This window comes from Oryx dammah, unplaced genomic scaffold (genome assembly GCF_014754425.2).
Source record: "Oryx dammah isolate SB20612 unplaced genomic scaffold, SCBI_Odam_1.1 HiC_scaffold_20, whole genome shotgun sequence".
Lineage (NCBI taxonomy): Eukaryota > Metazoa > Chordata > Mammalia > Artiodactyla > Bovidae > Oryx > Oryx dammah.
The window spans coordinates 39,433,542-39,456,686 of NW_024070204.1; the positions used below are offsets into that span (position 1 = coordinate 39,433,542).

Here is a 23,145-nt window from a genome sequence, read left to right on the forward strand (position 1 = left end):
TTGGAGAAGACTCTTGAGAGTCCCTTGGACTGCAAGGAGATCCAACCAGTCCATCCTAAAGGAGATCAGTCCTGGATGTTCTTTGGAGGGAATGATGCTAAAGCTGAAACTCCAGTACTTTGGCCACCTCATGTGAAGAGTTGACTCATTGGAAAAGACTCTGATGCTGGGAGGGATTGGGGGCAGGAGGAGACGGGGAAGACAGAGGATGAGATTGCTGGATGGCATCACTGACTCGATGGACGTGAGTCTGAGTGAACTCCGGGAGTTGGTGATGGACAGGGAGGCCTGGCGTGCTGTGATTCATGGGGTCGCAGAGAGTCGGACATGACTGAGCGACTGAACTGAACTGAACTGAAACACCTCACACGCATTTTTTTGACTTTGCCATCAGCTGGCCCCTTCAGAGTCAGCAGGATGGCCTGGGACATGATATCAGTGTGACCAGACAGGGAGCTATAACTCAAGCCTTACTGCAAGGAGACCACACATCTGGAGGAGATAAGGATTTTAAACTGAATACTCTCTGGTGATGGTGATCATAGTGTGATAGAGAAAAAAAGGACAGAAAGGCAGAAGTGGGTCTGGAAAGAGCTTTAGAGGTTGAAATCTGAGCAGGGGAAATTTCTGAAATATGCTCAAGGATAACTAGACTTCCAAAAGGCAGGAAAAATGGTCAAGCAAACTTGAGATTTATAAGGAGAGATGTAGTTTGCTGAAAATAAACTGTTTTTCTTTGATCCCCTTTTAGTCCAAATGCCAAAGTTTCAAGCACCTATAATTCATCTACCTCCTTTGTTTAGCAAGCTGTATTTTTCTACTAGGTGCCATGCCCTTCACTCCTAACAGAGGTTACAAAGATAAAAGCAATACTTATCTCAAGAAACTTACTGTGTGTCATAGGGCACAGGAAAAGAAGCAGTTACTGCAAAGGGTGTAAGAGTTGTTTCTAGGGCTGCTGGGTGGAAGGACAACTTACTGCCCAAGGGAGCCTTCAGGGAAGTCTTTTTTTTTCCAGCTTTATTGAGATAAAATTAACATAAAATATTGTGCAAGTTTGTGTGCAACACGATGGTTTGATATCTGTGGATACCACAGAATGATTATTGCAATCAGAGAAAGTCTTGAAATGCAGATTTCATGACAGTTACATCAGCACTGTCTTTATAGTAACCATAAGCTAATAATGATAATAGCTGACATCAACCAGTGCTTGTTTTATGGCAGATGCCGTATGAGGCACACTCTGTGTTCTCCTGCCATGGTGTAAAATGGTTGCCATATGCTGTATCTTGGTTTACCTACTTGTGTTTGCACTATTCATGGCTGATTCCAAATGCCACTGCTGCACAACAGGTAAAGTACAATCCTCAGCAGAACGTAAATTCTCCCATACTGACTTTCCTACTGTAAGTAGGGAAGTCACCAACTTACAAGAACTGGAAATGACTGCACTGAGTCCCAGGCAGATTCCCATTCTCAATGCCACTGATCTCACTTCTCCAGGGTCCCACTGCCTGTGTCCAGCCTGCACAGGAGGACCTAAATAAATAGAGCAGATCCTGGTGCACTTAGGACTGAATCATGTCTTCATACGTGCAAAGCCTTAAGTTCACAAAGTCTACTTGTGATTGTCACATTCTTTTACAGCAAAGAATTGCACTGAGTTCTTTGTTGTAAAAGACGAGCCCTTACTTTCAGGGTGCGTGCGTGCATGCACGTTAAGTCACTTCAGTCATGTCCAACTCTGTGCAACCCTGTGGACTGTAGCCTGCTGGGCTCCTCTGTCCATGGGCTTTCCCAGGTAAGAATACTAGAGTGGGTTGTCATGCTCTCCTCTACTTTCAGAGTAATGGTAGCAATAGTAACAGTGACAATAATAAAAATAATATCTAACTCTAAGCCCTTACTACATTGCATATTTAATATATTTTATTGTATTGAATACATTGACTTAAACCTCACTTGTGTAGATACCGCAACTGGCCCCATTTTACAGACAGAGAAACTGAGATCCAATTGTGTGCCATGGTTGGGAAGTTGAGCACAGGGTTGGACATAAGTAGGAAAGTATAGATTGTAGTTTGTTCTTAAGCAGGTTCACCAGGAGAAGCTCTACCTCAAGGCCCCGCAAAGGAGTAGTTCTCCAGTGTTTTCAGGATCACAATTAAGTTCTTTGGAAAGACCATCCTAACATGACCTCTCCCCACTCAACACATCCCCGGTCAGCTGTGCTCCACCCACTCCCAGCAGATTGTGACTTACATGCCCCGGCCATGTCTTAGCCCTCTCTTTATTCAGTGCTTCCCTTGGCACCAACTGCCTTATCCTTTCCTTCTCATTTGCTTAGTTATCCCAAACTCAGCACCATCCAAGGGGTCACCTTCCCCAGGAAGTGTCCTGACTTGTTAAAGGACAGTGCCTTGTTCCTCCAATGCAGACCACTCCTTCCTTAATATATCCCTGCCCAAAAACTGTGGGCTCACTGAGGCCAAGGGCTGTAGCTAATTCATTTTATAATGCCAGGATTTAAAAGCCCCCCATAGGATATACCAGAGCAGTGCTTCTCTCATTATTGCCACCCCTCACTTGTTTTCCTCTATTACTCAGCACTTCTAGACAGCGAGGACAGCTGGGACACTAAAATTGACCACCGTGGGTGATACCTCCGTTTACTAAGGTGTCACAGTTTTGTTCATGGTTCTCGACTTTGTAATCAGCACCCTCTCGGTGCTGGCGTAAATCTGTGGTTCTTCCCCAAGGATGCCATTTGTTCCTCTTATGCCTTGATTCACCATATTCTGTGGAGGCTGTTAGCTGAGTAAGACTTTCTGATTCATGAAAATGTTACCAAAGACACCATAAAGAGGAAGGCACCGGACCTCTGTCTGCAAGGAAAGCAAAAGAGTTGAGGGTGGCCAGCGCTGCCCAAGCATTTCCGGGCCTGAGGTTTGGCTCTGTGGGCTCCCCTGGAGCCTCATAACTAACCCCCCCACTGTCTGTATCAGTCATCATTCTGGAAATTCATCAACTTTCCTGCTGGTCTGAGCCTGGAAACTGGTGTCTTTTTACTCGGTATCAAGCTGAAAATGGAGAAAAACTCACTGGATAATTTTGACCAAATAACACAGATGATTGTGTGTCTGTCGTCCCTGATTGACTTAATTTTCCTCTTTTTTTGGACCCTTTTTTAACATTCTCAAGGCATACATAGTTGTCAGTGAAAGAGGTCATTCACAGTTAAAAGTTATATAAACTTGCCCAACCTTGACCAAAAATAATGTTCTAGTGCCCAATTTAGGGCAAGGGGTAATAAAGTGTTCTCTGATTTGTAGCAAGGAATTAAAGGTGGGGGCTGGGGTCTAGATAATGATAATAACAAAGACTAAGAGTCTCAAGGCAGTGAGCAGACTTGAGGGCATTTTTATAAAATGCAATTTTCATTTCTGGTCACGTTAAAATCCATGTGTAGTACATTATCTACTCTAGGGAAACATGTATTCTATTTGCTTTCTGTCATAATTCTTTATTGCATTTGGGAGTAAATGAACTTCTGCAGATAAAGTTAATATTAAAATTTAGAGAGAGAATGAAAAGAAATCCTTTTGGAGCTGAAAGTCATAGAGAATTTACAATATTATTCGCCAAAGGCCCCCAAACCTAACTTCACTTGGAAAAATAACTCTCCCTGATATGCCCAGGCTGCAAAAACTTTTAAGGGTTAGAATTCTGCAGCGTTTGATGAGAGGATCTAATTTCCTCTGTTAGGTTCTATATTCTGAGCTCCAGACCCGACAGCTGCCTCCTACTGGTTGGCCAGGTGGGAGGAGTTAGTGAACAAACAAATTGAAAAGTGGATCAGGACAGATGGACAGGATTCACCCGTTCTGAAATTCAGGGAGATGGATGTGGGCCAGTTCACTGCCCCTGCATCTTCATTTTCTTCCTCTTCCTTTCTTCATATCAGAGAACGCTTTCTTAGCACTGTTACTGTGGGTTTGTGTTGGGCACCAGAAGCATTAGCAGTTTTGCTGCTCTGAGGAAGTGCTGTGTGTTTGTTGTGGCCCTGGGTCACACTGCCTCTCCAGCAACCCAGGGATCACCTAATGGGATGAGAAGACTCTTACAGATGCTCCCTTCTCCACCAAAACCAGACAGCAGTTACAGTATGTTTGCAGTTGAGGTGTTTGCAGTTGAGGTGTTTGCAGTTCAACCCAGTTCAACAGTTCAATGATAGCTACGTTGAGCATGTTCCATTTTGCCTGTTTTTAATGTAACCTAATACTAGTATCAGTACCATTAGAACTCCTTTATAATAGATAACTCATTGCCCATCTCACATCCTAAAGTTCTGTCTCTCTCTCTTGTCCAGTTTTTCACTTCCCCTCATTCCTTCCCTACTCCCGGGGTTGCTCACATGTTTGTTTCTAAGAATAAACGTGTTTGACTGAACTGTTTTTAATACTGCTTTTAAAAAGAATTTATGTTCCTCCTTGTTTTCACAAGCAAGACTTAAGTTTGGACCCAAATGATGTAGGAAGGCAATTTTTCATCCTTCCTGACTGTGTCCAGGCGTGAGACCAGAGGCGACTAAACAAAAGGTTTCCATTTGCTCTGAATATTTAGGAGTTCCTTTTAGAGGATAGGTGTGATTTTAGTTTTGAAAAGACAGAAGAAAGAGAATTTTTGTGAGGTTGGGCCAGGTTACATGTTGACATTTGAAAATGAGAATGTAACAAGGTCACATCAGACCATTTTTTACAGGAGTGATTAATGGGTATTTTTTTTCCCCCTCTTTCTCTTTCAGCCACACCAGCTTTCTTTGTCAGAGCATCTCAGAATCCGCAGATACTATATCCAGGCCTAGCGACAAGTAAGAATTTCAGTCCTTTTTCCGCCTTTGGCAATATTGTCCAGATTTTACTACAGTTCAAGCTACCGTCCTTACTCTGTTTTATTTAGGATATGGTAACTGGATGAATTAATAACTGAAACTGCAGAGGCAAACTAAAAAAAAAAATTTTTTTTTTTTTCAGAATTTCTTTGTCAACTTCTCCACAAGGCTGCTTATTTTCTGCTTTTCTTTTAACTGAGTGAAAGATTCTTTAAATTCTGTAATGCTTTACAATGTTCAGAAGTTTCACACACTTGATACCATACAATCATAACTCCCCGCCCCCCCGCCACCAAGCCCCTTCCTTCTCCCTACTGGTAACCACTAGTTTGTTCTCCATATCTGTGAGTCTCCTTCTTTTTCTGTTTTTCATTAGTGTGTTAAGTTTTTTAGATTGCACATATCAGCGACATCATACAGTACTCGTCTTTCTGTGTCTGACTTATTTCACTAAGCATAATGCCCCCCAGGGCCATCCATGCTGCTGCAGATGGCAAAATTTCATTTTTTATAGCTGAGTAGTATTCTATTGCATGTATACACCACATCTTCTTTATCCATTCATCTGTTGATGCAACTTACATTGCTTCCATATCTCAGCAACTGTAAATAGTGCTGCTATGAGCATTGGGATAAATGTATCTTTTTGAATTAGTGTTTTTGTTATGCTCAGGAGTGGAATTGCTAGGTCATTTTTAGTTTTTTTAGAAACCCCCATATTGTTTTCCATGGTGGCTACTCCAGTTTACATTCCCACCGACAGTGTATAAGGCTTCCCCTTTCTCCACATCTTTGCTAACATTTGTTATTTGTATTCTTTTTGATGATAGCCATTCTGCCAGGTGTGAGATATCTCATTGTGGTTTTGATTTGTATTTCCTTGATGATTACCAATGTTGAGCATCTTTTGTGCCTGTTGGCCATCTTCATGTCCTCTTTGGGGAAGAAAAAAAAAGGCTGCTTCTTTATTTCTCTCATATGGTTAGCCTTATAGGTTATTGTTGTTTAGTTCCTAAATGATGTCCAACTCTTTGGACTGTAGCCCACCAGGCTCCTCTGTGCATGGGATTTCCCAGGCAAGAATACTGGAATGGGTAGCCATTTCCTTCTCCAGAGGATCTTCCCCACCCAGGGATTGAACCTGTATCCCCTGCATTAGCAGGCAAATTCTTTACTGCTGAGCCACCTGGGAAGCCCAGCCTTAGAGGTTAAGAAAGACCAACTTAATGCAAAGAAAAGAAAGATGAAATAATTTATTGTGAGCCAGCAAGTAGGTTACTGAGTTTAGGAATCTTTCTTTTTACAAGTCCTGTATCACATTGTCATTATTACTTTGAGATATTGCTTTACCTAATGATCACATTAACAGACAGTTAAATTTTCCCTTTAACCAACTCACCCTGGACTCCGAAATTCTGCCTTCATTCAAGCTGTCTCTTCTCCTTAACATGACTTGCACATTTCCCTCTTGTCCTGTGACAATCTTTTCTTTAAGACTGAACGCAAATATCTGCTCTCTTGGGAACACCTCTCGAAATCCTTTAGCCCCAGAAACCTGTTCTGCCTCTATGCTCCCATGGAACTTTGCTCACTGCTCTGTGATAACATTTATACCTCACAACATCATCATGTATATGTCTGTACCACGCACAGAACTCAAAAAGTTGTGTGGGCTTCAAGAATTAATTATGTTGCAGTCAATTAAGGCAAAGCTCATGTTTTCTGCTTCTTCTAAATCCCTCATATGCCCTAAAAAATTCCTAATTACCTAGTAGGTGGTGGTGGTTTTATTTAGTCACTAAGTCATGTCTGACTCTTCTGCGACCCTGTGGACGGGGACCCACCAGACTCCTCTGTCCATGGGATTTCCCAGGCAAGAATACTGGAGTGGGTTGCCATTTCCTTCTCCAGGGGATTCTCCCAGCCGTGGAATCAAACTCCCGTCTCTGCATTGGCAGGCAGATTCTTTACCACCGAACCACCTGGGAAACCCCACATAGTAGGTACCTTTAATTAAATTCTATGGATGGATTTTCTCTTCCTCAATTGAAGTATATGCTTAAGTCCACATTACACAAGACAGTGTACCTGACTGTTTAAGCCATTGCTGTTTCATGGGTCATTCCAGCGTCATGAAACCATAATTGGGATTTTATGACTAAATTGCAGGCTACATTTCTAATATGCAATGTAAACATCATTTTTCTTGGAAGTCACTCAAAGGGAGGGTTGGTGCTGTTTTTAACAAACGTCATCAATGTGTCAGTTGTGCCAGACCACAGACTCATTACAACCCTCCTATTTTAGAAGCATCTGACATGTTAATCTGCTCCCTAATTAATGTGAGGGGCTGTAAAAGGGCTCGCTGTTAGTTATGTTTGCATTATCTCAGCCAGTATGTTCCAGAGCCTTCACTCAGAAGATAATGTGACTTATTGCTACTTTCTGTAAGGAAATGAGAAGGAATGAGTTAAGAATGTTTTACTAATTGGCGCATGCTCTATCCCACACTGAAACCCTCTCCCACACACAAATATAATACCCCCAAAGTGGTGGTAGAATTTCCCCAAGCCATTTTCTTTGCCATGTCCTGGGGTCTGAGGAGCTCAAGCTTTGGGCTTTGTTGAAAGACAAGCTCTGAGTATGGCGGATATGTTGAAGAAATTGTTGCCACTTATTTTGCATATGTTGATTATTTTTGTCCTTGTGATAAGCAAGAAGAATAGCTACTTACCTTCATCCGTGAATGTGTTAATTGATCAGTCATGCCCAACTCTGATCACGGAGCTCAGCTCAGTGCTCTGTGGAACCTAGATGGATAGGATGCCTGGGGGAGGAGGGGGCACTGGGTAGGAGGGAGGTCCAACAGGGAGGGGGGATATATGTATGCATATAGCTGAGTCACTTCATGTACAGCAGAAACTAACACAACATTGTAAATCAGTATTACTCCAGTTAAGAAAAAAAAAAAAAAAACTATTGTTCATGATCTGTCAGTTTACAATTGTAATGTATACATTTTCTATGTGCACTTTTCTGAATTCTTAGATTCAAAGCAAAACCCCATGGAAGAAAAGTAAATAAACCTTCTCAGAGAGAATCCTAGACAGAACTATCCAAACATAAATAAATGCCACCACCCTTCTGCAGGCCACCTCGACTTTATACTAAGGGGTCACAATAACCCCTTAGTAACTGTCTCCCTCCTTCCACCCTCTTCCCACCTGTCCTTCCTTTGCCAATAAAGATGTTCAGAATCCAACATATCCCTCTGCTCTAAATCGCCCTGTCTCTAGTACCCTCCCCACTACCGAAAATTTAAACTGCAAACCTATTCTAAGACACTCGAATCCACCATCTGTCACCTGACCTCAATTGTAAGTCTAGACGAGTCACTCCTCCCCAGGGTGCTTTCCCTCCTCTGGGATGTTGTTCATGCCATCCCATCTTCCCAAACTGTCCTCCTCCTGCCTTATGCCACATTCTGGAAATATAAATCCTGCCCATACTTTAAGGTTCAGCCAAAACACTTTAACCCTTGGCCTGGAGCAATCCCTCCTTCCTCTATGTGTGTCTTTGAAGGAGGTCATGTGATTCCTTACCACTCTGAAGTAATATGTTAAACACTGCTTTGGAGTATAGTTGTTTGCATATTTCTCTTATCTCCCTATCTGGATCATGAACAGCTGTGTCTTATTCAGGGTTGTATAGTTCACAGTACCCCAAATGGTACCTTGAACACAGCAAGTAATAAATGATATTGCAAATAAAATAACTAAATGGAAGTATCCTTTATAGCTCCCTGACTACCTACCCTTTGGCACACTTAACAATTCCCACCAATCCCCCTACCCCCGTCTTGTTATCATGGAACCTCTTGGCTTACAGGGGGGTGGGGGGCATTCATAGAGGATCAGATCTCACCACCTGTATTAACTGCACATTGACCACCTTCAGGGTTCTATTGCTGAAAGAATCATAGAAATCAAATGGTGTATACTCAGAGGACAGCTTCCTGACAGGCAAGAGATACAGTACAGCAATAGTAGATGGGAAAGGGCACTGACCAGGATCTGCAGAACCCAAGTGTGGGCCTTTTTGTCCTCTCACTTCCCAGTTACAACAGTCACCCTTTGTCTCCAGGTCTGGAACCACTACTCATGTTCCTGCCAAGCACCTCAGTACCAGGAAGCCCAAAGTCTGCTCCTGACGGAGTTTCCTAGAGTGAGCTGGTCATGTAGGTACACCCTAGCTACGTAGACAGCCTTAACTGTCAGGCCCCCAGTTCCAGTGAACTTAGGTGCAAATCATAGATCTAATTCTATTGCTAAGCAGCATCAACAAGCTGACATATCTTGCCCTGAAATAATTTGGGGACCCATGACTAGAGCGCATCATTCATCTTTAGTTAACATGATCCATACATGGCATTGCCAAGCAATACTCTGGGAAAAAAGCATGTGGTCAAACCAGACCAGCTAAGAGTAACCCACGCAATGCACCACCTAAAGAATCATCCATTGCACTCGTCTCTTTCTTCTCTTGCTCATCAACAAGTGTCTGGCCCATCTTCTAAGCCCTCGGGGCTCTGCTCTCTGTGTGGGTACAGGACCTAATCCATGTGAATGGGTGTTTATGCAGTCATGGGCCCATACGAACATACCTTCCACAGAGTACAGGCTTGAGAAATATTTTCTGGAAACAAAGAACTATTTTTAAAAGTCCCATGAGAAGTTTTCAGCCCACACACATGGGTAGCAGTGTAATTCACCAATGCAGAGATATAAATATGAGCAAAAACACACATACAGGCTAAGAAGGGGTTTGAAGGAGTTTACACTTGAAAGAGAGAGACATCTTTGTATACTTGAGAGAAGTAATGGCACAAACTTACTACAAAGAAAGCTGCTTTTAGTTGTGGGGGAAAGTGATGAGGATGGTTAGAATCTTTCAGAGAAAGACAGTGTTCCTGAAGTAGGCAGACTCCGGAGTCAGGCTGCTGTGGTCTCATGCGTTTTGTTTTTTTAATAATTTCATCTCTCTCTTAGTTGTTTTTTGGCACAGGATTTGATGATTATATGGAACAAATACTTAAGACTTACTAAGTATTGGAGAAATTATTAACTGATTGCATATCTTTCTGAGGAAGATTTTGGATACATGTATAAGGGAATTATTTTGTTGTACACAAACTAACACAACATTGTAAATCAGCTATACTCCAATATGAAATGAAAAACTCAATTTAAAAAACTCATATATGAGATAATTTACTGTAATAACCATCATCTTGCTTGTTGGGGTCCTTACTGTACGTTCATAGGTGGACTCCTGTCCTAGCCTCCTAATTTTTCTTCCCTACCTTCTATTTGTTTCCTGTTCCAGCCCCCTACCCTCTGCTTCCACATTCTTTCTTCTTCCCTACCTCTGATCCAGTGATTCTTCTGCCCCGTCATCTTCAGCAGCTCCCCACTGCTTCCTAAACTATGAATAAACTCATCTCTCCATCCTTTAAGAAGGCCCACAACATGGATCCTGTGTGTACTTCCAGCATCATCTCGCTTGTGTACTGTGTACGCCCATGTTTATGTTAGCAGAACTCCTGCTCATTATAGCCTTTCATAATGATTCCTTTGCCAGAAATTCTCTCTTCTTCCTTCCCAGGTGGGAGCAAACCTTTATGGATTTTTGTCTTTAAGGCATATTTCAAATATTGTTTTATCCACAAAGCTTTTCCCAGTTCCCCCAAGAGAATGTGTGTGTCCATCTTGGAATCTTGGTAACCCTTTCTTTCCCTCTAAGAGAGGTAGTATGCAGCCCAGTACTTCAAGAACTCAACCTCTGCAACTTTGATGTAGTCCGCTTCTACAGCTTACTTCCTGCATGATCTTACTTACGTTTCGTGACCTCTTTGTACCTTGGTTCTGTTTTATTTTACTTTTTTATCTCTAAAATGAACATGCTAATAGTACCTACCTCATAAGGTTGTGATGAGGATTTTAAGTGTTGATATATTTAAAGTACTTAGAATAGTACCTGGCCCCATGGTCTTTACTGTACTCTCTTATGGCTCTTATTTATATTCCAACAAGAATTAGAATGAACTGTAGGAAATTTCCCGTACTCAATTCCATTTTGGACCTTAAATATCGTTAATGTCATTTGTTTCAACCTAATGGAGACTCTTATATGCTTTCTGTTCCCTCTGATAGACTATACTACCCCAAAGAATAAGGGCTTTATCTTTTACAATCTTATTATCTTACAGCACCTGGTAAGGACCTGGCAAATGCCAAATCTTTAATGAGCAGTCAGTGGATTTTGCATGGACACAAAACAAAAATTCAAAAAATAGAAGCCAGGTGTTCCCCCAGTATCTTAATTATTCTTTGGCTCCCACACGTAGCTTTATATCCTCCGGCAGTCATTTATGAGAGGATAGACATTAAAATATGCAGGAGGAGACTTTTTTCCTGTCCATTACTATAAGTAATTACAGCCTTTCCCAAAAGCCTTCCATAGAACCTTATTGTCAGGTCATGGGACTAGTGTCATGGATCTAGTCTTAGGGTGGTGTCCCAGGATGTTCCTATGTCATCACTGTACTATCCTACAGGCACTTCCAGTGCCAAAGGAATAGAAGCCTCCCTCCTGCCTGTGACCCACCACTGCCCCCTAAAAGCCAAATGACCCTCTTGGCTTTAATCATCCTTTTTCATCAGATATTTTCAAACTTAAGGGCTTATTAGTTGACAATACAGCTGAAATAAGCAAAGCTAACAATCCATGTAAAAGAAACACAGGATAAAAGAAGTGTGTCCTTGCACAGATCGTGTCTTAGAACGTGCAGCCTTTACTTACTGAACTTTAGACACACATTAGAGAGTAGCACAGGGCTGTGACGTCAAAGCTGACATTGAATTCTTGACAGCGTGCTGTTTACAGACAACTCAGTAGATGACACAGCAAGTTAACATAGATAATTAGGATCCCTTTTAAGGAAATGGTGTTTATGTTGGCTACTTCTTGCACCCAAACTAGTGGTAGCCCTTTCTATCTCACAGACAGCACTGCTACTGCTAAGTCACTTCAGTCGTGTCCGACTCTGTGCGACCCCATGGACTGCAGCCTACCAGGCTCCTCCACCCATGGGATTTTCCAGGCAAGAGTACTGGAGTGGGGTGCCATTGCCTTCTCCCAGACAGCACTAAGGTTCTGATAATGCCAAGCATCCTGCAGAGACTATTTAGCCTCTATGCTTGCTTCTCTGAGGTCAGAGGAAGGCCAGTAAAATTATACACTTTATCCAAGAAGAAACGGAGAAAGAGACCAAACAGCTCTCCTGTTGTTGTTCAGCTACTCAGTTGTAGCCAACTCTTTGCGACCGCATGAACTGCAGCATACCAGACTTCCCTGTCCTTCATCAACTCCTGGAGCTCGCTCAAACACATGTCCATTGAGTCCATGATGCCATCCAACCATCTCATCCTCTGTTGTCCCCTTCTCCTCCTGCCTTCAGTCTTTCCCAGCATCAGGGTCTTATCCAGTGAGTCAGTTCTTTGCATCAAGTGACCAAAGTATTGGAGTTTCAGCTTCAGCATTAGTCCTTCAAATGAATATTCAGGACTGATTTCCTTTAGGATTGACTGGTTGGATCTCCTTGCAGTCCAAGGGAATCTCAAGAGTCTTCTCCAATACCACAGTTCAAATGCATCAATTCTTCGGCACTCAGCTTTCTTCACAGTCCAACTCTCACATCCATACATGACCACTGGAAAAACCATAGCTTTGACTCTACAGACCTGTGTTGGCAAAGTAATATCTCTGCTTTTTAATACACTGTCTAGGTTTGTCATAGCTTTTCTTCCAAGGAGCAAGAGCCTTTTAATTTCATGACTGCAGTCAGCATCTGCAGTGATTTTGGAGCGACCCAAAATAAAGTCTGTCACTGCTTCCACTGTTTCCCCATTTATTTGTCATGAAGTGATGGGGCTGGATGCCATGATCTTAGTCTTTTGAATGTTGAGTTTTAAGCCATCTTTTTCACCCTCCTCTTTCACCTTCATCAAGAGGCTCTTTAGTTCCTCTTTGCTTTCTGCCATAAGGGTGGTATCATATGCCTATCTGAGGTTTTGATATTTCTCCAGGCAGTCTTGATTCCAGCTTGTGCTTCATCCAGCCCAGCATTTCACATGATGTACTCTGCATGTAAGTTAAATAAGCAGGGTGACAGTATACAACCTTGACGTACTCCTTTCCCAATTTGGAACTAGTCTGTTGTTCCATGTCCGGTTCCAACTGTTGCTTCTTGACCTGCAAACAGGTTTCATAGGAGGCAGGTCAAGTGGTCTGGTATTCCTATCTCTTGAAGAATTTCCCAGTTTGTTGTGATCCACAAAGTCAAAGGTGTTAGCATAGTCAATGAAGCAGAAGAAGATATTTTTCTGGAATTCTCTTGCTTTTTCTATGATCCACCAGATGTTGGCAGTTTGATCTCTGGTTCCTCTGCCTTTTCTAAATCCAGCTTGAACATCTGGAAGTTCTCAGTTCACGTATTGATGAAGCCTAGCTTGGATAATTTTGAGCATTACTTTGCTGGCATATGAAATGAGTTCAACTGTGTGGTAATTTGAGCATTCTTTGGCATTGCCCTTCTTTTGGATTGAAATGAAAACTGACCTGTTCCAGTCCTGTGGCCACTGCTGAGTTTTTCAAATTTGCTGGCCTATTGAGTGCAGCACTTCCACAGCATCATCTTTTAGGATTTGAAATAGCTCAGCTGGAATTCCTTCACCTCCACTAGCATTGTTTGTAATGATTCTTCCTAAGGCCCACTTGAGTTCACACTCCAAGATGTCTTGCTCTAGGTGAGTGATCACACCATCGTGGTTATCTGGGTCATGAAGATCTTTTTTGTATAGTTGTTCTGTATATTCTTGCCACCTCTTCTTAATATCTTCAGCTTCTGTTAGGTCCATACCGTTTCTGTTCTTTTTTGTGCCCATCTTTGCATGAAAAGTCATGTCCAACTCTTGTGACTCTCTGGACTATAGCCCTCCAGGCTCCTCTCTCCATAGGATTTCCCAGGCAAGAATACTGGAATGTGTTGCCATTTCCTTCTCCCGGGGATCATCTCAACCCAGGGATCGAACCCAGGTCTCCTGCACTGCAGGCAGATTCTTTACCAGCTGAGCTACCCTAAAAGCCCACAGTTCTCCTAAGTCTCTTTAACCGACCAACGAGAGATTAAAGAAAGTACCAGCAGTGTGATGCTTTATATCTGCACCTAGATGAACAAAATAAAGTGTAGATAATGCGTGTTATTGATCAGTGAAATAACAGTGTTCAGTTATCTTCAAGTAGAGACTTGATAGTGACTTTTTCCAGCCTGAAATATGCAGATAATGCCTGCTATTAGTTCCCAGTGATGGTGCTTCATTATACACTGTCTGCCTTCACATGTGATTGTTGGGGGAGTTAATGATTCTTTGTAAGATAAATAGTAGGTCTTAACTTCTTTATCCTCCTCAACTCCCAGCAATTTGCTGGGCCATAATCAGCAGTGAGTAGATGCTTCCCATTCAGTTTACAAGAGACCTGTACTCTGTGCACCCATTCAGGCCAGCATTAACTGAATATCTGGAGTGGGGAGCGAGCCCACAGCTCAAGACCAGCCTCCTCAAGCACTTGCAGGTCCTTTCTGATTGTCAACATATGTCAAGATTGTCTGTTTATGATGGATCCTAAAACAGTAAGAAAAGAATTGGAAGTCTGTGGGTATAAGCTTCAGAAAGCCTGGATCATGGAAGTGAGTAATATTATTTTTAAGCCTGAGAAGAGCGATTAAACGTCCCTCTAAAAATTCCAGGGCCCTGTGTGGACTCTCTATCCCCATTCCTAGTATGGTGTCTCTTCCAGAGCATAATGCACACTTCTCAGGGGTGAAATCCAAGACAACCATTCTTTCACCCTGGGTAACCCCAGTGGGTGGCAAACTCTTTCGTGATCTAAAAGTTAAAGCATCCCAAAGTTGATTGTGACCTTGGAGTTCTAGCCTGCAGCCCTGCTGAATTGCTAAGTTCTACAGCTTCAAAACCCACTCTGGGATCACTGCTCTCAAGAAAGCTCTGGCTTCTGCACACAGAAGCCTCTCTAGGGTGAGGACCCCAGACTCTGTCATTCCTAAAAGGCCTTTGTCCACACCAGCTCCTACATGCAATGCAGTTTTTCAGATAATGTGTACTTTTGCACTGAGAAAAAAAATCTTGAATTCATCATAGGTGTGCCCTGATTTTAACACAGATTCATCTGTGCAATGAGAAAGCAGACTGAACATCACATTTATAAAAAAGATTTATGAAATCCAAAAACAAGTACATTGAATAGAAATTCAGAAAACAGTGCGCCTTATGGCAAGCACATGTAATATGAGATAATATATATTTAAACTAAAAATAACTTAAGAGACAACTGATTGCACCATATGTAAAATAGATAGCCAGTGGGAATTTGCTGTATGATGCAGGGATTTGAAATCCAGTGCTCTGTGACAACCTAGTGGGATAGAATGGGGTGGCAGGTGGGAGGGGATATATGTATCCTATGACTGATTCATTTGATGTATGGCAGAAACTAACACAATATTATAAAGCAATTATCCTTCAATTAAAAATTTAAAAAATAGTCTATACAACTTTCAAAAGGATTTTAAGTGTATATAATTCCTAGGAAATTGATTTGCAAGTAATTCACAATATATAATATAAAAACAGCTAATTCTTTTTTTAAGGCCAACAAATATTTAAACCAGGGGTTGGCAAGCTGCAGTCATCAGACCAGATGCTTGTTTTGTAAAGTTTTATTGCAATACAACCAGACCTATTTGCTTCAGATCATCTATGGCTGCTTTGGGAATACCACGGCAGAGCTGAGCAACTAAAACATAGACAAGTCTGCAAGCCTAAAATATTTACTATCTGGCCCCTGAATAAAAAGTATGCCAACCCCTTTTATAAACAGAAAAAAAGATTGTTTCTGTAATAAGGTATTTTTAGTCATCATGTTTGAATTTGTGGTTGTTTTTTAGTCTCCTCTAGAAAATTGTCTTCAATTGGTAACATTAATGAGAATCCAGGATGCATTTTTTGAATTTCCTTCACAGTCACCTCCTCTGAAAAACATTCTATTGTAAAGATTAACAGTATCTACCAAGCAGTGTGGACTTGTACATTTCTATCATTATTGATATTCCACAAAATGAAAGCTGAGCATCTGTAAATGCTTGGTGTGATGGATTGAATAGGCAATAGTTTTCAACTGAACTGTCTGAGATGTGTCATCATTATCACATAACATTTATCTTATGAAGAGTTACAGTCAACAACACACAGCTTCAGTTTAAGGGCAGGCTTGACTTTGTGGGTTTGGGGATCATCCATAAGCTGACTGCTGCCACTGAGCACTGAATCCACACTGAAGAATAAAGACAGGAGACTGTCCTGGTAGGAAATTGTGCATCATGAAAGACTCATAAGTCAGAAACCCCACCTCGTCGTAGTAGATATTACTCTTCAGGTGAATGGCCTTTGTGTGTTCTCAACATGTTCTTAGGTAACATTCGTGTCTTTACTGCTACAGATTATCTTTCGTTTTCGGGTGTTATGGAAAAGCAGCCTTTAACTCTTTTTTTCCTCACTCAATATTCCATAATCAATAGTTGTAGCACTCCAAATTTGGGTTCATAGGAGAGCAAACATTTCCAGGAGCAGCTCTGTGCTCCTGCCAAGCAGATCCCAGAGAAATGGCAAATGTATGCAATAAGAAATGATACATATTTAAACCAAAAATAACTGAACTAAAACTCTTCTTCTGAATTCCAAGAGCTTTTGAGGTTGTACATCTTTTGGTTGAACTCAGGTGGCCTGTATCCATATGGTAACTTCCCTTCAATTGTAAACTCTTAGAGGGAAAGAATTTGGTCTTCCCTCATCTTTATATGCCCTACTCTCTTCTGCCACAACATAAACAGGGCCTGATACTACATGACTGTTGGTTAAATGAATATTATACTGAGTTCCAGGAGAGACTTGAGAGCAAATGCAGAAGGAAGGTAGAGGGGGAAGTGTTAGTTTAGATCTCATGGCGTTTGAGTTTAGCATCCTCTCCACAACACTGACACTGATGAGAATGGTTTCCAAATCTGAGAGCAGCAAATGCATTTTCTCTTCTGCCGTTTTTCTTTCTTCTAGGGAAAAGCAGACAAGAATGTACTACAAAAGTATTAGAGGTGTTTGTTCTTCTAAACCAGTAGTGGTTGTAGAAATTCTCTTATTGGTTGCAACTGGTGTCCCAAGCTGTGTGATGAGGATTTCGGAGTTCGGGGAGCTGGGGAACATGAGTTGTTATGTGTGAATGCACCTGGCATACTACTGACGTGCTATGGACTCTGATTTATCTGTCAATGGTGATATTGACATCTATCTCAGAGGATCGTTTTGAGGAGCAGATAGGTACATAGAAAAATTCCTGGCACAAAGTAGACATGGAATAAAAATTAGATATTTTATTCTTTTTACTCTTGCTGCTGCTGCTACTATGGCTATTACCCTTAAGCATCCCATCTACCTCCTCACCTCAGTCACCAGAGCTTTCCTTCTATTTATATATTCTAGGAGGATAAGAAGGATGCTGAGTCTAGTAGAATATATCTCATATTGAGTAGTATATTTCTAGTTAATTTTTATTGGAGTATAGTTGATTTACAGTGTTGTGTCAATTTCTGCTGTACAGCAAAGTGAATCAGTTATATGTATACATGTATCCACTCTTATTTGGATTCTGTAGCTCAGTTGGTAAAGAATCTGCCTGCAATGCAGGAGACCTAAGTTTGATCCCTGGGTCAGGAAGATCCCCTGGGGAAGGAAATGGCAACCCACTCTAGTACTCTTGCCTGGGAAATCCCATGGACAGAGGAGCCTGGCAGGCTACAGTCCATAGGAGCTCAAGAGTCAGACACGACTGTGCAACTTACTTTCTTTCTTTTCTTTGGATTCTATTCCCATATAGGTCATTACAGAGTACTGAATAGAGTTCCCTGTACTCTAGGGGACTCTAGTTATTCTTTATTTATTCCTTCCACCCCCACTTTCCCCCTAGTAATCTTAAGTTTGTTTTCTACATCTGTAAGTCTATTTCTGTTTTTTTGTAAATATCTTCATTTATACCACTTTTTTAAGATTCTGCATATAAGTAGTATCATATCATATTTGCCTTTCTCTGTCTGACTTACTTCACTCAGTATGATAATCTCTACATCCATCCATATCACTGCAAATGGCCTTATTTTGTTCTTTTTATGGCTGAGTAATACTCCATTGTTTATATATACCACACCTTCTTTATCCATTCTTCTGTTGATTGACATTCAGGTTGCTTCCACATCCTGACTATTATAAATAGTGCTGCTATGAACACTGAAAGTGAAAAAAGAAAGGGGCTTCCCTGGTGGCTGAGATGGCAAAGAATCTGCCTGCAGTGCAGGAGACCAGGGTTCAGTCGCTGGGTCAGGAAGATCCCCTGAAGAAGGGAATGGCTACCCACTCCAGTATTCTTGCCTGGAGAATCCCATGGACAGAGAAGGCTGGTGGGCTACAGTCCATGGGGTCACAAAGAGTTGGACACGACTAGGTATATGACTCTCTTCAAATGATTCTTTTCTCCAAATATATGCCCGGGGTGGGATTGCTGCAACATATTGTAGCTCTACTTCGAGTGGTATATTTTTTAAGGTAATAAAATTCTCACAGACTCTAGAGAATGCCTGTTTGAGAAAAATTTATTTAAAAAATAAATTTTAATATTAGAAATATGCCTTTTCATTGTCACTTATCTCTCCAAAAAAAGAACAAAACTTCATATCCCAGAAGACCCTCATCTGAGAAGCCCTGCTTTCTTCATGTTCTTCTGTAAGCCCTTCAACCTGGACTGTAAGTCAGTTCAGTTCAGTCACTTAGTCATGTCCAGCTGTTTGCGACTGCATGGACTAAAGCATGCCAGGCTGTCCATCACTAACTCTTGGAGCTTGCTCAAACTCATGTCCATCAAGTCAGTGGTGCCATCCAACCATCTCATCCTCTGTCGTCCCCTTCTCTTCCTGCCTTCAGTCTTTCTCAGCATCAGGGTCTTTTTCCCAGGAGTCAGTTCTTCCCATCAGGTGGCCAAAGTATTGGAGTTTCCGTTTTAGCATCCGTCCTTTCAATGAATATTCAGGACTGATCTCATTAAGATTGGCTGGTGGGATCTCCTTGGAGTCCAAGGGACTCTAAAGAGCTCTGCAGCACCACAGTTCAAAAGCATCAATTCTCCGGTGCTCAGCTTTCTTCATAGTCCAACTCTCACATCCATACATGATTACTGGAAAAACCATAGCTTTGACTAAACGGACTATAGGTCAGCCTGGCCCTTTAGAGCTGGGGGAGCATGGGGCACTTACTGAGAGGAAGGGACTGAAGGGCTTGCCAGACTTCAGAGGATGAGACGTGGGCACCAGGTGAGAAAGATGGACACCCCAACAAGGAGGTGGTGGGCAAGAGGAGGAAAGAGCAGCCTGGAAGCTGACTTCCTTGCTTCACTGGCTTGCCTCAGGACTGCCCTGAGGCAGGATTAGATCAAATGTTTACCAAATTACTTGGCACCTTGTAGAAGGTTGTTTCCTTTTCTTCCTCTTTCCCCTGAAAAAGACTGTCCTTAGTTCTAGAAGTCATGAAGCTGTCCAGACAGTGAAAAGATATGTGATTACAACAAACTTTTTCTACTTTTCCAAAGGGCAACTTTACCCCCGACTAAACTACACTCAGGCCTAAGCTTCTTTCTTTGAGCTTTTAGAACATTTACTGCCTGGGTGAGTCATTTGGTAATAATCAAGTACTGTTTTATTGCTAGGATTCTTTTATGTGTATACATTTATAAGTCCCTAGAGTCCCTAACTTAAAATTTGGTTTTGCTTCAGAAGTTCAGCTATAAGGAAGCTCCCCAAGTCGAGTTTAACAGCAGCAACAAATAATATATTAACTAATGGTTAAATGCCCAGTCTAGGCTCTGACAGCCTGTTTGAACTGGGTAGCAGGTGAACTGTGGCTGGCTCCAAGAGCTGGATCAGGACCTCTGTGGTTTATAAGGAGAAGGAATATCTCCTTCACTGTCTTATCCCCCATCATCACACTTCACCCTTCCTGGATGAAGAAACAACTGGGGCAAAAATTTTGGAAATTTTTCTCTGGTAGCTTCTCCCAAATTTAGTTTTTGACTGGATAATCTTGGTTAAACCATGAGCAAATAACCTCCTAGGGTCTAGTCAGCCTCTGAGCAGCTGTCAAACCAGAAAACCAGAAGAGCATACATCAGCCCTTTCCTGACTGGCAAACTTCTCCTTGTGGAGGTATTTTTAAGAGCAGATGCCTTATTTATTAATCATTAGCTCTTGACAGGACTGGAGAGACATCTCCTACTCCTTCAGAGAAATCAAAGACTAAGAGGGCAGACCAGATCCAGAGAGCCAGGGAAGCTCTAAGCACTAAAATGAGAACAGATGGGGGAAAAAAGATGTTTTCAGATGAATAAAAGCTGGAGATGAAAGAAGCAGCCTTCTTGGGCAGCTGAGAAAAAGAAGGCAACTGAGTCTAGAAGGATTATAAGTGAACTAGAAGGGTTTGAAGTCATAGGAGACCAGGGTTTCTCAAGTTACCAAAAGAAAAAAAGCTCCACCTTGTTCAGGCTGCAGAATGAGACGGATCTCTTCAAGTGAGATCCGCTTGGTTAACTGGATGATCCAGTGCTGATCTTCGTCTCCTCCCTTTGAACCTACTGAAGAGTAGTCCCCTTTCTACTCATGCAGCCTTGATCATCGTCCCCGCCTGTAAAAACTACTTCCAGTGTACTACCTAAGGGATGACCTGATAGCATTTTCTTTGGGACTGCACTCTCTGAAAAACAGACTTGAGGGTAAAGAGCAGAAAGTTTTATTGGTCCGCTGGAGTCACAGCAAGAGCCTAAATTCCATTGCTGTGCTTCAGTTGCTAAGTCATTTACAACTCATTGCAACCCCATGAACTGAAGCATGCCAGGCTTCCCTGTCCTTCACTATCTTCCAGAGCTTGCTCAGACTCATGTCCATTGAGTCTGTGATGCCATCCAACCATCTCATCCCCTGTTGCCTTCAATCTTTCCCAGCATCAAGGTCTTTTCCAATGAGTCAGCTCATCACATCAGGTGACTAAATCCAACAGGATGTCAATATAAGCAGGTCAACCCCCAGGGTCCTGAAGTGGTGATTCTTGATGTATATGTCCATCAGAATCAGCTGTGGACATTTTCAGTAAGTACGAATGCCATCTACCACAGATCTCCTGAGTCAATCTCCATTGATTCAGGCATATTGTATTTATTTCCTGGAATGGCTGTGTAACAAATTACCTAATCCTAGTAGCTTAAAACAACAAAGTTTAATCTGTCATGTTTATGGAAGCCAGAAGTCAAAATCAAGGTGATGTCAATGTTGATTCCTTCTGGACTCTCTGAGAATGTATTTCTTCTTCTCTCCTAGCTTCTTCTCCTAGCGATTGTTGGTGTCTCTTGGTTTGTAGATTTATTACTTCAGTCCCTGTCTCCATCTTCACACAGACTTCCCCCTGTGTCTCTATGTCTGGTCTTACACCCACCATTCCATCTAGAGCCCTAACCCAGGATAACCTCATCTTGAAATCCTTACCTTAATTACATCTGCAAAGACATATTTTGCAACCTAGGGCACATTCAGAGATATACCAGAGATACTTATATTGTGTTAGTTTCTGGTGTACAGCAAAGTGATTCAGAGATAGATAGATTCTTTTTTCAGATTCTCTTTTATTATAGGTTATTACAAGATAGTGAACATAGTTCCATGTGCTATACAGTAGGACCTTGTTGCTTATCTATTTTATATGAAGTAGCATAAAGTTTTTTTTTTAAATTTCCTCCACTAATATTCCTCACACACCCTGGCAAAGAACTCTGGCCTTAACTGTTTAGCCTACCGTGTTTCCGGTGCTTGGGAAATGCTGGAACATGCAAAGTTAAACAGGCTTCTTCATTACAAAACCACTCAGAGTCTCTAATCTGTCTGTTTGGGCACACTGTGAATATCCAAAAGAAATAAAAGAACCACAGCACTTCCTGAAAATAGTTGGCCAGGGAACTTCTTTTCAAAGCATTACCTGCTGCTACCCCAGTGGCCACTAGTGTTCAAAGGAGCACGGTTGCTAGTGACTGGCACCTCTGCAGCTGTGCTCAATGCTGTGGGCATGGTGTGGGTCTAGCGATCAAACATAGATCATGGATCAAGTATATAGATTGTGGATGTCTGTACCTACCCTTCCCTAAGTATGTGTGAATCCCTCACTAAATACCCACAGAGCAATTACCCTCCAATTTAAAAAAATGCATATTTTTAAATTTTTTTAACTTAAAAAAAAAAACCCACAGGGGTTTGCCTTGAGAATTTGTATATATACATGGATTTAAAGATGTCATCTAGTCTCAATGCTTGCTTCCAGCCATTTTTATAGAGGGAGGCTGCTAAAATAGTAGAGTGATAGGTAAAAGGGAGAATGGAAAGAGGAAAGTTAGCCAAGATTACAGTGAGCTTTTTATCTGAAAACAGCTCAGAATAACTGAAAAAAGATGAAATGACTTCATCCTTTCCATTCCTATCATTATGGTCCCCTAAAAATTGCATCAAAACATGAATCATCAGTAAGCTCATAATGATACTTTTTTTTAAATGGTCACCTTTGAAAGTTACTAGGGTATTTACTCATTGTTATAAAAACTGATACATTAGGAAAATAAGAAGTTACCTTGAATTTTTATATGAATTGCATTTCAAGGTAAAGGAAAGTTGTTTTCTTTTGGTTGTTACTGTTCCTCATTTAGACATACTTAGCTAATAAATGCAGCTAAAGTGGCAGATTAGAGAAATCACCAGTTTAGAAGCCCTAATGACATAATGATTTGGAGAAGGAAATGGCAACCCAATCCAGTATTCTTGCCTGGGAAATCCCATGGACAGAGAGCCTGGTGGGCTACAAGAGTTGGGTCACAAGAGTTGGACACAACTGAATGACTAAACCACCACCACCAATGACATATGATTTGGGCAAGATCATCAGTAAATGATAAAAAATGCTCTATTGTAGATTAATCAGGCTGACAAC

The 23,145-nt window shown here is 41.6% G+C and overlaps 1 protein-coding gene and 1 long non-coding RNA gene across 3 annotated transcripts in view; one reads left to right on the forward strand and one right to left on the reverse strand.

Annotated features, from left to right (window-relative positions):
* LOC120879430 overlaps positions 1–1,376 on the reverse strand; it is a 23,427-nt gene extending 22,051 nt beyond the window's left edge. The window contains exon 1 of the long non-coding RNA XR_005724791.1: positions 1,366–1,376. This is a non-coding gene — a long non-coding RNA (uncharacterized LOC120879430). The remainder of the gene's footprint in view (positions 1–1,365) is intronic.
* Positions 1–23,145, forward strand: part of GHR (growth hormone receptor) — a 297,195-nt gene that overhangs the window by 207,107 nt on the left and 66,943 nt on the right. For both annotated transcript variants that reach the window (XM_040262428.1, XM_040262429.1), the window contains exon 3: positions 4,808–4,873. In XM_040262428.1, the coding sequence (XP_040118362.1) occupies positions 4,808–4,873 (66 nt within the window). The remainder of the gene's footprint in view (positions 1–4,807; positions 4,874–23,145) is intronic.